This window comes from Abramis brama (genome assembly GCF_963993115.1).
Source record: "Abramis brama genome assembly, chromosome: 3".
Taxonomy (NCBI): domain Eukaryota; kingdom Metazoa; phylum Chordata; class Actinopteri; order Cypriniformes; family Leuciscidae; genus Abramis; species Abramis brama.
Genome location: NC_139965.1, coordinates 38,779,471 through 38,795,675, shown reverse-complemented (window position 1 = coordinate 38,795,675; position 16,205 = coordinate 38,779,471). Strand labels below are relative to the sequence as shown.

General features: G+C 37.5%; 1 protein-coding gene across 3 annotated transcripts; it reads right to left on the bottom strand.

The window, feature by feature from the left end:
* Positions 1-529: 529 nt before the first annotated feature.
* Positions 530-15,640, bottom strand: rassf7b (Ras association domain family member 7b). Of its 3 annotated transcripts, none has more exons than XM_084108925.1 (6): positions 15,560-15,640; positions 5,199-5,343; positions 4,232-5,115; positions 2,186-2,342; positions 1,954-2,061; positions 530-1,187 (listed from the first exon to the last, which is right to left on the bottom strand). In XM_084108925.1, the coding sequence occupies exons 2-6, from the start codon at positions 5,299-5,301 to the stop codon at positions 1,156-1,158; spliced, it is 1,284 nt and encodes a 427-aa protein (XP_083965051.1). In that variant the 5' UTR covers positions 5,302-5,343; positions 15,560-15,640; the 3' UTR covers positions 530-1,155. The 3 variants fall into 3 exon arrangements, with proteins under 3 accessions (XP_083965051.1, XP_083965050.1, XP_083965049.1); XM_084108924.1 differs by lacking the exon at positions 15,560-15,640 and adding an exon at positions 12,765-12,986 and having other exon boundaries at positions 5,199-5,346; XM_084108923.1 differs by lacking the exon at positions 15,560-15,640 and adding an exon at positions 12,765-12,971.
* Between the last annotated feature and the right edge of the window lie 565 nt (positions 15,641-16,205).

The window sequence follows — 16,205 nt, the reverse complement described above, 5'->3', positions numbered from 1 at the left end:
AAGGCCGTATAGTCATTTCAACTGTTAAATCTTGAGTAATGATGAATTGCTTTGACTTGTGAAAGTGAAAACTGATAAACTTGTGTTAATGTAAAAATATTTTGCCATGAGTTTTTTCCCCAGTGTAGTTCATTGTAATGACATTGTGTTTTCCTCTTTTGTGCACTTTTACATAATACACCAACACTTGTATCTGTTCCCAAGAAAGTGGTGGCTGAAATATGTGCAGTAAGTGGACATTTTCTGACTTTCCAAAGGAAAGAAAGTATAAGACTTTGTAATGTCCATTTGTTTCCATTGTACTGGACAGTGAATAAACCCTCTCAGATAACTGTCATATGGAGGAACTATAGCCTGCAAGTGCATAAATAACTTTACTTAATTTATACTTGTATGCTTTATGGCTGCAATATAAGTTGCAGGATTCCACATCTACAGAAAGGCCTATAAGAGTCTGCACAGACAGAGGAGACATAGGCCTACAGGTGGCCAGTGTATAGCCAACTTTTCCTTTTTATTTGTTGCATGAGGCATGTGTCTAATATCTCTTGTTGCAGGCGCTTGACCACTGGCTTTTCTTTACAAAGAACAATTGAAATAAAACTCAAGGAACTAAGCATATTTGTCTTTTATTAAACATTTAATGAAAAGTGTTTTTTTTTTGTGTGTGGTTTTTTTTTTGGCAATGTTGTGTAATATGGCACATGCAACAATGTCACAGGCCCTGTCTGAAATCTTCCCTTTAGTTAGCCAAACTTCATTTATGTACGTCTATTCACGCAGCAGCATATTTTACATGCTCACATAAGCACTCTGTAATGAAATTGGCGGTAGCAAGTCCGTACTTGTTTTGCAGCAGAGTGTGTAGCAGATCTATAATTATAGAGTGGGAAATCAATAAACCTAAAAACTTGTAATGATTTCTTTTTATTTTGGTATGTTTTTAGTTAATGAAATATATGAAGATTGTTAAAATACATTCAAAAATCTTAATCTGTTTAATAATTACAAAGACAGCACTGTATTTACATAGACTTATTAGGTTGCATTTCACAGAGTATCATACAAAAGTAAAGGTAATTAACATATTCAGACAAATAAAGAAAATAATATAAAGTGAAAAGTGAATAATTCCTTGGGGTTGTAGTCCAGACTTTATCGCCATGATGTCTCTCTTGATGACAGGACTGCAACACACACACACACACACACACAAAATGGAATGAGGTTCTGGGCTTCATGGAGGATGATTGGAAAATATGTTTTTAAATACAACTGGTGAAGATAATGTTTCATAGCGCAGATACAGGGAAGATTACATAAAGAAAGAAGGGTGTGGAAAATGTAAACAAAGAAAAAGACAAAAGCAGCAGCATAAAACCTCAAAATCAAACATCAAAATGCTCCATTTACAGTCAGACCTTGAGTCTGTTGCAGCATCCAGTGGAGGCAGTTCCATAGAAAGATGTGAAATAAATAACTACTTGATTTCTTTCTACATAACACACTTGTGCCAGGCAGGAAACACGGAGCAAAGCACACTGGTAGCTCATGATTCATGTGAGCCTACATGAAAGAACCCCAAGGCAATGCAGGTTTCAGCAAAATGAGAAAGTGACCATTTTTTTGTAGAAGTAGCTTGACGCAGCAAGAAAGAGGCTTGCTATCTGATTATAGGAAACCACAGAAGACAAAGTGAACATGCAGTTTTTGTGTTCTTGCTCAAAAAATAACATAATTAAAAATATAAATGTCTTTTTGGCCGTACACTTGAATTGTCTAATCAGAAAATGCCCATTACAGTGCGTTTGACAATACACAGAGCCACCAGAGAGAAGAGGAGTTGTGCAGTGAAAGGAGTGTGCGTTCTGAGAAGCAGGAAGAGGTGGACAAGCAGAAGACTTAGGCCAGCAGAGGGCAGCGGTGTGCAAGCTGTGTGTCACACATACACACCCTCAGGATGAAGGCTGGAGACAAGCGGATTCTGGAGGCTGCGTGGGTTCCCTAGGATTTGCTTGGCAGTGGTGCGAGGGTTAAACTCCAAGATGGAGGAATTTGAATCTGTCATAAACACAGTGTCAGTTATTTGCTTATGTATAGTTTTCTGCTGAAACCACCAGATTCATTTGGAAGACATATTAACATATTACCATGTATAGCAGAAAAGACTTGTAATTTTACACACCTTCATCACTCTGTCCATCAGGCTTGAGGAGAGCAAAATCGATCTCTTCGGTTTGCTGATTGGATTGTGCTGGAGTGACTCCTGTTTGCAGGATAAATTGCTGCAGGTTACACTGGCGTAGCTCCTTGTTCAGATCATCCATTTCCTTGGTTTTAGCCTACGGGGAACATAAGAGAGGGTTTAGTGTTGGGTTGGAGGGAAAAAGTTGAAGCAGTGACTTTCAAACATCAATGATCCTTTATCACACATAGTTCTCTTTTCTTGAAATGAAAGGCCCACACAGACTTAACTTCTACAATGAGGTCTAATGGCCAAGCATTGTGATTGAAATGTCATTTTTCATTCCTTACAACGATCAGAAATAATTGTTAGATGAAGCCACAATCTCGCTTTTTTTATTTCAACCATCCAAGGTGTGACTAGTATTGTTGGTAATAACAACAACCTGTTGTAGGACGAATTAATATAGCACTGCCCTTGCAGAAGGGAGTGAGACAACATATTAAGTAGTGTGTATGCAGGCCTGAGGTTCAGTTAGTCATGATGAGAACACACAACATGCTTTTGTGTGTCCGCATTTAATGTTCCGCTGTGAGGCAACAACTAGTACAAAGAGGTTTTATGTACGGGATACTGTACAGTCAGCAAGTCATTACCGTTAACTAAACCCCGACAGGGTGTTTAGGTCCCCCATATACGTGAACATGAAATGTTGATTTGAAATTACTTTATAATCCTACCTGTACATAATCTTAAAAAGCTTCCACTAATAAAAATGTACAAAATAATCAGGCTAGCAACAGAACATTACAGTAATATTAACACTTTGGTCCACTGATGTCATTTTCACTACAATCAATAAATGAGATGAAACAAGAGAGGCCGAGTCAGGTGTGATACGAGAGACATGAGTGTTGTGCCTGTGAGCGGGCAAATATAGACCGTAGTCAGATTAGACGCCATATTGAATTTAACACGGATGAAAATGAGGCTGTGAGGGTTAGACTTACAGTCTTTACAATGGCAAGCACTGCATAAAGTTCCTAGATCAAGTCATTTTCACTACTCATAACTATCAATAATGTTTTAAAGAGTTTTTGTCTACTGAAAGTTTTTTTTGGAAAGATGTTTTGTCATGTGAACAATCGGGTTAAACAACAGTAAAATCCACTGAACGCACTTTACTTCTATCCCTCACAGCTTCGTTCTCATTCTTGTCAAAACTTAAATATGGCACTACCCTGATTAAGGTCTTTACAGTGTTACAGAATATAAGACAATCAGGATCAAGTATACCAGTATTTGCATACTGTCTGAGAAGGTACTACATTTAATGAAAAACGGTTACTTCTGTAACTGTAAACTGTTAAAAACGTATGTTCTATGTAGAATAAATGTGTGCAGTATGAATGTAATCCGGGCATACTATATATCTGCTATGTTGGCTTTGTCATGTGACCTACGGCATCAATTGAATAGCTACACTCACATTCACAGCTCCTCACCCGTGGCTTCATGGGATAGTAAAGTGTCCATCGAATGCACACTCCAGAATCTCTGCGGAAGTAGTAAGTCATCCGGGTAGATTTTAACTACTGTTTTTCAAATTCTATAGTTGGTGCAATATACACTACGCACTATGTACTCAATCGTATAGTGTATGAATTTTACAAGGTTATTAGTCTGATAGCCCCTCCCTCTTCGCTATGTGATTAAAGCTGTGACATAAATCGGTGCATCATCTGAGTATTAGAAGTGCACTTTTACTTTTTGGTATTTTCAGTCTGAACCCACTAATCGCACTATTTATACTACAAAATGGTATAGAATAGTGCATAAGTACATGAATTGGAACACATCTTTTGTCTTTGGACATACTACTCTTTTCCCGCACTGTTTTTCACAAGTATGCATATTTGGATGCATTTTTAAGTGTTTTACACATGAAAATAAATAAATAAATGAGTATTAGAAACGTAGCCTCTAGTGGAACAAATCATATGACAAGTGTGTAGCATTATGGGTGATTAAAACAGAAATGCACACCTGCAGTTGTTCATCTGCCAGCCTTAACACCTTTTCTGTCTCTTCAACTGATGCCTGCAGTTCAGCCCCCTGACGCTGATGGTTGTCCAGTTGTTCTTTCACTATGAGTACAGATTCTTCAACACAGGGTCTGGCTTGAAGCATACCGTTTCTCTTGCTTTCAATAAGCAGCTGAATATCTCGCTCTAGCAGCTCAGATTGGCTGTCTGTGTCATGCAGCCTTTGACTGTGTTTGTCTAGGGATAAATGGAGTTCATTTCTTTTCCGTAGCATGTCCTTTTCTATTTGAACTTCAGACTGAAATTCATTTTCCCAGTACGGCGTATGAGCCAGCTCATCCTCGTTCCGCCTAAAAAGACGCTGTAGGTGGTCCATTTCCTCAAAGAGGTCAGGGGAAAGGGTGGGAGGAGGAGACTGCTCCCGAACGGCCGCCTCCCTCTCTAGAGTCTCCAGCTGTACCTGCAGAGACTGTAACTGCCCCTGTTGTCGTAGAATCTGCTGATAGAGTGTGTCTTTGGATGGACCAGCTTGGGAAAGAGACAAGGGTGGCGATGGGGACACCCCTCGCGCTTGGGAGTCTCTGGGTGTTTTTTCAACCTGTTTTGCACGAGTTCGGGGTGACGTGGAGGGCCCGAGATTGAAAGTAAGAGCTTTTTTTGGCTCCTTGTGTTTGAGGGGCACTGGATCTGGGTGTCTGGGTAATTGCGGGGCTCGACTTTGGTCTGAGGCTTCACTGCTTGTGGGACCGGTGCGCCGTAGGATGAATTGCACTTCATTGCCCAACTGACCCAGTTTAGCCAGGGACTCCAATGGGCGTTCATTGGCCACAAGCTGCCGTTCTTTATCCCGTAGTTTCTGGATGAGAACATACCGACCTGTTTGCCCTGAAAAAAGTTCAAATGTAAATGCATTAGCTGCTCAACGAGAAAAAAAAAATGGAGAAAGAGAGAGATATTTAATAACTTACCTATAGCCTGGGCAAGAGCAATGACTACATCCTGACAAGATGTATCTTCTGATAGGCCACAAACGACACGTGGAATGCCATCCACCCATACTTTCAGCTCCATGACTGTGAGGGAGTCAAAGGAGCGTCTCTACATCACAATGCTCTGCTGAACAGATTGTGAAGAACAATTACTTACAATACTAGAGAATAACTGCACTTAAAAAACATCAAAAGTTGCTCTAAAACAGCTCTTTAGAAACAATCAAAGGCATAATTTATTTATTGTTTGTAAAGTTTAAAAAATATATATGAAAAATTGATTTTTTATGTTCAGACGGTAATGTAAATTCAGATATGAACCACCAGGCACTGATTTCTGTGTTGTTAAAATGCATATTAATCAAGGGAGAATGTACAGTAGAGAAATGGGTTTGGATGTGAACTGCCCTTTAATATTCTTGATATCAGGAGTCAGCTTTACCTTTTAAGTGATTTGGCACATACTGTGTTAAAGGGAAAGTACTTTATGAATGAGTGTTTATGTTGTTATGTGTGAATAAAAGCCTAGTAAATGAAACACCATCCTATAAAGTAATTGTGTCCTCTTCAGAAGGTTTGGATTAAACCCCTCAATTCATATGGATTACTTTTACAATGTCTTACATTTTGAAGTGTCAAAGTTTTGGTTACATGGCCTATTAGGGATAGAAATCTCTCTGGTTTCATAAAAAAAATATCTTAATTTGTGTTTTGAAGATGAACAAGGCTTATTTGTTTGGAAGAACATGGGTGATTAAATGATGACAGAATGTTAATTTTTGGGTGAACAAACCTATTAAGCAGTTTAACTTTTAGGACAATTCAACAAAAATGTTCCTTTGTTTTTAAAATGAAGTGGCTAAGCAGCCTAGGTCACACTTTAAACTGGGAGCTTTCCAGATTCTGTTCCTTTTCCTTTCCTTCAGAAAGGAAAATTGCGATTGTAGTTAAATGTAATAGATCAAACTAACTAAACTCACCAAAACTATAACAAGAGACATAGTCTGTGCAATTAAAGGTTTTTGTATTCGATAATGAGAAATGCTGCTTTTACAAGTCAGATAATGGCAAAGTATGCCATGGAATAAACCAATGAATGCCAAAATGTATTATAAACATTGTTACTGTTAGATAATGTTTAATACTACATCAAAGAGGCGTGTTAAGATGCATTTGTCATGTAGCTGTAATAACATAGTTCAAAAAGGGTAGAATAGGATGAACGCTTTCAACCTGACACCACATTTCTCTAGAAGCATGCATGGTAAAATGTTCATCTAGACTGTAAATGAACCAGGTGTATTTTTCATAGAGCATATCTTAAAACAACTTCTGCTTTGGCATGTCAGCAATGCAAGACAACAATCCCCTTCAACCAACACATTAATGAGTCATATAAAATCATTTTTATTAAGAGTTCAAGGCCTTTAGACGCAACAGATCAAAGTGCTTCAATGATACCCTAGAGTATGATCTGAAAAAAAATTCAATCCTATTTTGAAACGCAGATGTTTCCTTTGCTTCTGCCAAATGAACAGGTTAAGACATTGGATCTCTTAAAAAATGTCTGTCCTCTGCTCTGTGAGGTGAGTTAGCATGTGTCTCATGTCCTCAACCTGCACATAATGCTCAACTCCTGAGGCAATCATTAACCAACCTTCACATTCTTGTAAACCTTGAAACTGTGCTCACATGCTCAAAGAATGTGTGTACTGTACTCACACAGTCCCAGCACTTCTGCCTGTCACACTAGATCATTCATTTGACAAAATGGCAATACAGGATGCAGGATGAAGTTAAAACAAATGTAGTCTGTCTTTCAGTCTCTCCACAGAACATGGCTCAGGTTTCGTAGCTTGTATTTTATAATGCTATATTGTAAAAGTGATGTCATGCCTTTGAATTGATTGTCACGCCTCTGTTGTAGCCTAATCATTGACTTATTTTAGCAAAATGACCTTCCCAGATTTAACCTTAATTAAATGTTAAGCTAACATGTCTGAACATTTTGTTTTTATAGGAGTCATAGCTGCTTTAACACATTGAATTTGGTAAATTACCATAAAATTGTCAGATTTATTTTTCCGGTAAATGTCTGCCGGACCATATCTGCTGTTCACACACTTCTTTTTGGATAGCATTCACACATCAGCTCACATTTTCTTTATCTCCCGGCATGAGGAGAAGTGCTTTAGTTCCAAAAGTGTCCAAAGTAATGCTGCTCAACAATGCAACCAACAAACTCTCATGGCAATTTGGTGGCTAATTCAGATGAATTTGTACAATCTAATTTGTATGTTTGGGTACGATTTACTTACAGTAACCATGAAATCAAAATTGACAGTTCAAATAAAGTCCTGTCCAACATTTTTTTCTTGTTCAAGAAGCAATTCACTTGGATATGTGTCACAATAGGGAAGAAAAGACTATCGCAACTTCCCTACTGATGGTTAGGTTCACTTTGTAAAATATAGTTTTCTCATGAGATCAGGTTGTGTGCAACTGCAGAGCCGCAGTGCAGATGAATGAATAAAAAGGCAGGGTCTCGAGACCCTCTTGAGGCTCATGTGCAAGACGCTGAAAAAGCAGCAAGTGCGAGAGACACCGCAACAGTCCATCTAGAGTATGTTTAAATTTATAAAGCACATTCTGAACCAGCCTTTATAACTGTAAACGGCACAGAGCAATCACAACTTCTCCACCAGAACTTTATGAATGGCCCAAAGCTGTGTGTGTGAAATCCCCATAGCATGTGTCGTTGTGAAAACATTCAATTTTCTGAAAGGAGGTGTTAATTTGTACCAGTGACAGCCATGTCATTACAATACAAATAAAAAGCTGGGTGGTGCAATAATTATAATGTATAATTCTGTTTTTATTACTGCTAAGAATAAAGGTTTTCTGATTCATCACGCATATAAACTGCCATCCTTGTTGTAAATGTAGTTCTTATTTAGAATCACAAGTTTTTCACTAGTTCGCACTTGCATATAATCAGATAGAATATGCATATTTTGGCGTGCTGTCCGAGGAGAAGAGGGCTTGGGATTTGGCCCAAACCTAAAGTACTCCCCCCATCCCTGGGAGGGATAGGAATAATCGAGAGTGAGGAGTTGGGGCGGAGAAGGGATGCTGGAAAACAGTCGTGGAACTGGGTCAAGTTGGCTCTATATATGCCTCCTCTCATGCTGATTAGATTATCTAAACGTGCTCCTTCCGAACTTTGTTAATAAAACATTAAAAAACACAACATTTTCAAAATTCACAATTGAGGTATGATCTGTAATATATGTTGTAAAGCAAAAAGTGTAAATCTTTATGATATTACCCACATATCTTGTTTTACTCATAAATTCAAAACAGCTATTATAAAAATAAGATTACAAAAAAAATGCTCTGTACAGGTAAAGTGGAACATGTTTTGTTAAGTAGCAAATGGTCTCACACAATGCATCAAACAGCGCATCAAGACCTCTAATTCACTAGAATAAGAAATACAAGAAAAAGGAAATAATGATAACATAATATTCAATGTATGTTTAAAACCTATTAAACAAAACAAAAAAGTCAGCAAACATTGCGTACAGCTTCCTCGCTGTCTGTAGCAGATCTGATGATGTGTGTGTAATCACACACCGTCCACCTCCGTCAGCAGACCTGCAGTAGATCCTGGTCTCTGTTGTTCTTATAGTGTCTTTTAAACTAATCCACCATGAAGTGTGGAGACCCATGCAATCTGCCTACTTTTTGCCTAGACATTCCATTACTGAAATTTTAGACCATAAACCCTAAACCAGTATCATGAGCCAGAACATCAAAGATTCAGTAGCTCAACGAACTCATGAATGAAGTTCACCTAGTTCACCTAAAAATGAAAATTTTGTCATCATTTTCTCACCCTCAAGTTGTTCCAAACTTGTATGAATTTCTTTCTTCTGCTGAACACAAAATAAGATATTCTGAAGAATGTCGGTAACCAAACAGTTGATGGGCCGGCCCAATTGACTTCCATAGTAGTTTTATACTACGGAAGCCGATGGGGCCTTGGGCCTTTTTGGTTGCCCATATTCTTCAAAATATCATCTTTTGGGTTTGTCAGAGGAAAGATATTAACTTTTTGGGTGAACTTGAATCTTTAAGACTAACTAAAACAAGCTGGTAGTTAGTTAAATTACTAACATCAATTTCACAATGTTTCCTCTACAGGTAAGTCCGAATCGTCAATTGTTGGTATATGGTGTCTTTGAAGGTGTGAAGCTCAAATATGCTTGGGAAAAATCCCTTTTCTCATGTTTCCCTGTCAACATGGGTTTTGAAGAGCACCAAGGAGGACACACGCTACCAGAAACATATGGCAAACTAGAAATACAGGTTTCAGGCTCTTTCTTCCGCCTGATTATGACAGATGATATTGTGGTCATATGACCTCTGCATGTCTGACAGCTGAATGACCAATAGGGAACTCTCTGTTTTAGAAATGTCATCTGTATGAAGGTAATATGATGCCATAAGATTTTTGAAAGTGTGCATAAGATTGAAAGCGTAAATAAAAGTTGCGTGTGCAAGAGAAGATTGTAAAGGTGTAAATCGCCTTTCAAGTGTAAGAAAAAAATATGTGCAGCATTTTACTGTTATTCGTAAGTGTAATGCATGTATTTTGAAACTGCAGCTTCATGCTTACGCAAGATAAATATGATCTGTATTCTTCTGACTTCCATTTTTCCGCGCTTACACTTTTGGAACGTTTTTTTCGCACAAATACGGCCAAAAGCATTGGAGGCCTGTGAACAGAAATTTGCAAGTGAAAACAACAGAGTCAGGAACTGCAAAACAGACTGATCGCGTGAAATCAACCTTTGTGTAAAAAAAATAAACTGTTGCAAAAGTCTAAATGACTTGTTGTGTACATGAGGCAAAAAGTTTCCGTAATAACTTCGATTTGTACAGTTGCTTCTGACTTTTACCTGCGCTTACAGTTTTGGCACTCACTGAGTTTTGCAAGCGTGAAGAGGAGGGCGGGTCAGCCAATCAAATGAGCTTCTCGCTGACTCTCGATTTACTCTTATCTGATTGGTTCAATAAACACGCCAGTCGTCAGAACACATCTTTATCTTCATTTGGCTCAGCATCGTTCTCATTGCTGAAATTGTACTTTTAATGCACACATACATGGTACATAAATAAATAAATCATGATTGCTTAATAAGCTGTGCACCATTAGGCTGACTATATGAGTCAGAAGAATACAGATCATATTTATTTTGCGTAAGCATGAAGCTGCAGTTTCACAATACATGCATTACACTACGAATAACAGTAAAATGCTGCAAATATTTCTTTCTTACACTTGAAATGTGATTTACACCTTTACAAATCTTCTCTAGCACACAAAATTTTTATTTACGCTTTCAATCTTATGTACACTTTCACAAATCTTACCCTTCGCATGCGATTCTTGATTCTTTATGGCATCATATTACCTTCATACATCTGATAGTTCACCTACACTAAATGAGACTGTATGTTGATGGCTTTCTCACTCAGTGAACAATGAGAACCCAGAAAAATGTTTACACTGTCTAAATTCCATTTGTTATGTGAACTAGCCAGAAGCAGGCTCAGGGATGTGTCTCACAGGCATTAGGTTTCTTGTGTTAAAGGGGTGAAACTGGCCTGCTTACGTAGGCAGCATATCTAAACCTTCTCCATTGTGTGCAAAAGGAGTGTACTCCCTCCCTCTCATGTGAGTTCATTGACGACTGCAAGTAAATAGTGTCTCCAAACAATGTACGATACCTTTGGTATGCAGCATTACAGGTGCATCAACCTCACTTTTCCTGCTAAAGAATTCCAGACAAATTTTATGTAGCAAAGAAGTACTCTCTGGTTAAAAAAAGGAAACCGTAGTAAGAGGTTAAAGTAAAAATAACCTTATGTGCAATATCTATTTCAGCTCATCTACTTCAATGTTTCCCAACCTTTTTTGTCTTATTTGTCCCACATTATAAAAAATGACATGATCAATAAGTCATGATGAAATTAAAATAAGTAAATAAATTGTAATTTAAGTTGAAATGACTTATACAGCCAAGTTGCTCAAGCACCTCCAAACCAAAAGTGTGTTCATTTTAGCGTTATCATTAAAACACACAGTCATTAGACTATGTTTTTATTTTATTGTGTTGAAAACCTCTGATTTACTGGCATTTCCACAAAGAATAACCACAAAGTCACTTTAGGTTGGGAGTAGTCCTCTCTTTCAAACCATCCTCAGAGCGAGACAACCTCTATTCTAAATTTACGACATGATTCTTAGCCTTGAGCTGCAGGAACATAAATCAGATAGACTGCTCTTTCTTTTTTTCACACACTGATTTCATCACTAATGCTTTTCAAACTTGTTTCAAGATCCATAATTGAAACTGCATCAATCGGGAATGCACTGGTCTCGCCTGCAGTTGGTCAGTTTAATGAAATCAACCATTTTCCCTCACAAAGTGTGCAAACTGCAGTAGATGTGACTTTGCTGTTTGCTTTGCATATCCAAATATAGTGACATAATTTTGTCAGGTGATTGGAATGCAGCAGAATTTAAATGGAAATGTAATCAGATATTTCCTTAAATGTTTTGAGGACAGGATGTGGAGAAGAATCTACTCATGTAGATGTTGAATGAAGTAATTGATCTCCGAGTTAATAAATTCATCAAAACATCAAGGAAAACTAGTTGTGGCCCTGTTTGTTGAGCACATGAAATAAGCATATTGCAAAGGTAAATGACAGTAGATCCTGTCGAAAAACTGATTGTTTTTAATCTGGATGGCTAATTGGCAACTTTGCAAATTGATCTTACTTATTCATTTATGAAATTAACTTCAAATATTCAAAAAGTCCATAAAAAGATACATTATGGGCTTGTTTTGTAATTTTTTGATGTTACATTTTCAAGGAACAGTTAATCAACAGAAGAACTTCATCGAAGAAATATCATCAGATATAGCACAATACCCAGATGGTTAAACAAACAGATCCTTGTTGAATCACAAATACAAACTCTACAGAGTGACATAATGACAGAATGAGCCAAAGGGCATTGACACAGCAGGTTTCACTGAGAAAAGCACAACTCATATTGGACAATCCACACAAGCGAAATACATTATATGCAATAGCCATGGACAATACAGAGCTAAACCATTCTAACTAATTACCCTCAGGCATTTTTCCCCTTTTCATTAATAAAAACATTTTTTTTTTTACAAAACCTGGTGACCTCATTGAGTTTTTCAGGCAACAGACTGCTTCCAAACAGAACAAGTTTACCCATTCTCTGTCCCAGTTGTCTGTAAACTATTTTCATTTCCTTGTTACTGATTAAAATCAATGACATAATCCAAAAACAATTTCGGCAACTTATTCCTTTTATGAACCACTTTCCTTTCTAGGCAGGATGGTAACACCTGTGTACATTTTGGCACATTTTTTTTTGTCAAGTCTGTAGACTAGCTAGACAAACCTGCTGGTCAGAGGGAAAGCTAAATTTACCTTAGAGTTGAAAGCTTGCTTCTGTGTGTCCCCCTTCCTGGTTACCATGATGAATAAATTTCAAAAAGTACCGTCATACGTGTCTAATGTAAAATCAAAGAGTTAACCTGTAACGCAGATGTAAGAGTCCAACAGGTGTTGTTTTTCCTGTATCTATAGGAGCGGGATTAATGGCGCACTACTCGTTTCGCCTCTTGAAAGTGACTCGCTCTTTCCGCTCTCTCCAATGCTAACACATACCACAGCCTTCCCACGCTCCTCCCCCTCCACAGGTAACAGAGCTCTCATTATCTCTCTCTGTATTTCTCTGCCCTTCTTCTCATTCTCCCAGTCTTAGCACGGTTTGTAAAACGGGTAGTGTACACTTGGTATTACTTTATTATATATATTTTTTTTCTTCTGTTGCCTGTCATTGTATTTATGTGACATAATTGTGGTCATTTTGTTCCTGTAAAGATCAAATGATTTGGCTTCCTCTATAAACTGAATAACTTCCTCCTTATAATTTACCAGATGATACCTACCTGTAAGAAACTGTAAATGTTGTAACAATAGGATGGTATGGGAAGTTACCAGGCCATTGCTATGAGGTATACAAGTTGTTTTTTGTGCATTGTATATGTAGTTGGTAAAATGTGAATGTTACTAGGGTGTTTTGGATTGTATCTTATGTTGAATATTTCCCCACCTTTTCATTTTAAAGTGATACTTCCAGTGTCTTGCTATTTGGTTTCTAAGGTCTTCTAAGTGTTTTGTAACATGTTGCTGTAAGGTTGATAAGGTGTGTTGAGTGGTTGCTAGGCAATTGCTTACCAGCCCAAGTCAAAAAAGCCCAACCCCGTAGTATCTTTTTAATAATCTGAAATGTATCAGGACACCTAAATGTAAAACTCAGCTGTGCTGCTATAGGCTATATTTTTGTGGAAACCATTTTGGCCAATTTAATGCATCCTTACTAAATAAAAGTATTATTATTAAAAAAAAAAAAAATTCTACAGACCCCAAACTTTTGAACAGTATAACTGATGCAGAAAAAGTTAAAACCCCAAATCTATAATCCTAAGCATGAGTGAAAAGACGATATTTTAAACACTTGTTGCGCTACATGACCATTAAAGGGTTAGTTCACCCAAAAATGAAAATACTCGCCCTCATGTCGTTCCAAACCCGTAAGACTTTTGTTCATCTTCAGAACACAAATGAAGATACTTTTAATGAAATCTGCAAGCTTTCTGTCCCTCCATTGACAGCCTATGCAACTATCACTTTCAAGCCTCAGAAAGGTGGTAAAGACATCATTAAAGTAACCCATGTGACTCCAGTGGTTTAACCCCAATTTTATAAAGCGACGCGAGTGCTTCATAAAATTTTCCCATACCTGCTAGGAAAAAGCCCAGCAAGCTCAAACCTGGCTGTCAGAAATGTGAGGTAAAGTCTCGACAAAAGAGCATCCAGCGGGACAGGACCACCGACGTGACTGACAACTACCTCCACACAGCACTACATGCCTATACAGACACTTTTATAAATAGTATAAGATTAAACATTTTAATTGCCACGTTTATTCTCATCTGTATTCCATGATATATTTTATTCTACATATTTTTGTCATTATTATTATTGTTATTTTTCTTTATTATTATTATTATTATTATTATTATGTGTGTAGGCCCTTCTATAAATTATGTTATTAATGCTTTGGCAATGTAAAGATTAATTTCACCATAGCAATAAAGCGAATTGATTCTGAATCTGAGTGCTTTGTTTGTGTGTTCACGAGAGTGCACGACAGATGCGTGTTTTGTTGACGCGAAAGCGTTGCGTGAACGTGCATCAGAGATTAAAATTTTGTAAATAAAGAGGTAGGGCCTAAATTATGTTTTTAAATTATGTTCCGAAGATGAACAAAGGTCTTACTGGTTTGGAACGACATGAGGGTGAGTCATTAATGACAGCATTTTTATTTTTGGGTGAACTATCCCTTTAAACTGCCACATTAACACATAAAAAGCGGCTACTGTACCCGCAACATAATCCGAAACTCCCTAGACAAAGCAGGTAAAACAAGCACTGAACAGCATCTAGTTAACATACTCAGTTAAAAATCAATACAATGATATCCTGCATGGGCTCTTGGGACAATATTTGTGCATATAACAACATTTCTTACAGAAATCCTTTAAATACAAATTATTACTGCTACACAAGCAAACTTTCCAGTGCCAATGACGGCAACTTGTTGCATCTCTAGAGGTGATATTAAAGTTGGCAAGCAGAAATACATGTGCCTTTATTTCATGCTTCCACTATCATCATGGCCACCTTGATGAGTCTGTGTTTGCTCTTAATTTACATGACAGAGAGGGGAAGAGGCTCACATCACTCATGAGGCTACAGACTCCATTATCTACAATGGAACATCTTGCACTTGTTAGACATGGATAGCATGAATAAAGTCTGAAAGTGATGAACGCCAGACTGAAACAAATGGAGACTATTTGCTCAAAGCACAATGTCATTTAACAATCCAAAAGCCTAAAGAATTGTGGCAACTCAGTCACCATTATTCAAGTAAACTATTTTATATTCTTTAATGGCATACTTTGTTTGCTGATCAATGACAAGCAATGAAAATAACCCACTTGATGCAATATGTAAAATAATTATAAAATGTCATGCATTATCTTTCAGGACCCCTCATCGTATGTGATCTGTCTGCAGCTTTCATCATTACAAGAAATATACTTCTATGGTTAAACAGCACATTACATGCTACATCTCATCTATTGACTTACCTCTTATAAACTCTTGAGTTGCACAGGAGAGGAGAGAGTGAATCAAAAAGCAGAAGGTAAAAAAGGATCTGTGTGACTTTGTCAAGGCCTCACCAGACAAGTGAAGTGGGACTGCGGCTCTTGGTTGCCTTGACGACGGATGCTTTTTCAAGCAAATCAGCCAATGAAATGCGCGCTGGTCGTCATACAAAAGGCCATGTGACTCTCTGGCTGCCTTTCAGCAGGAGGAGACAAGAAACACGAGGAAAAATGACGTGTGAATGACAGCACTATTCTATTTCTTTATACTCTTTTATGTCTGTTTTTATGATGACTGCGGTCCCATAACTAAAGTAGATGTCTGAAATATATTTGAGGTTAAATTGGGATTGGAAGTGTGTGCCTTAAGTCTACGGAGATGAAAGATTGCCACCTAGTGGACAATTGTGAAAATTACATCAGTGCTGGACCTCTAGTTTGAAAATTATTTCATTTAAAAGTGATTTTGAAATAATAAAACACTCAGTAATTAAACCCTGAGAAAGGTTTATGGTAATTAAGTATGAAATGAAAATAAATCACCAGCCATACATGAGAAATACAGTAACGGCACATATATATCGTCTGCTTATCAAATATACTCCATCATTGTTTTTTTTGTTTTTTA

What these genes read in the sequence shown, in the direction of transcription:
- rassf7b (XM_084108925.1), bottom strand. Translation starts at nt 5,301, where the DNA reads ATGGAGCTGAAAGTATGGGTGGATGGCATTCCACGTGTCGTTTGTGGC. An exon ending in TGGCAGATGAACAACTGCAG is followed by an intron (nt 2,343 to 4,231) that starts GTGTGCATTTCT and finishes TGTTCCCCGTAG; the next exon opens with GCTAAAACCAAGGAAATGGA. An exon ending in CTCCAGCCTTCATCCTGAGG is followed by an intron (nt 1,188 to 1,953) that starts GTGTGTATGTGT and finishes TGTGTGTTGCAG; the next exon opens with TCCTGTCATCAAGAGAGACA.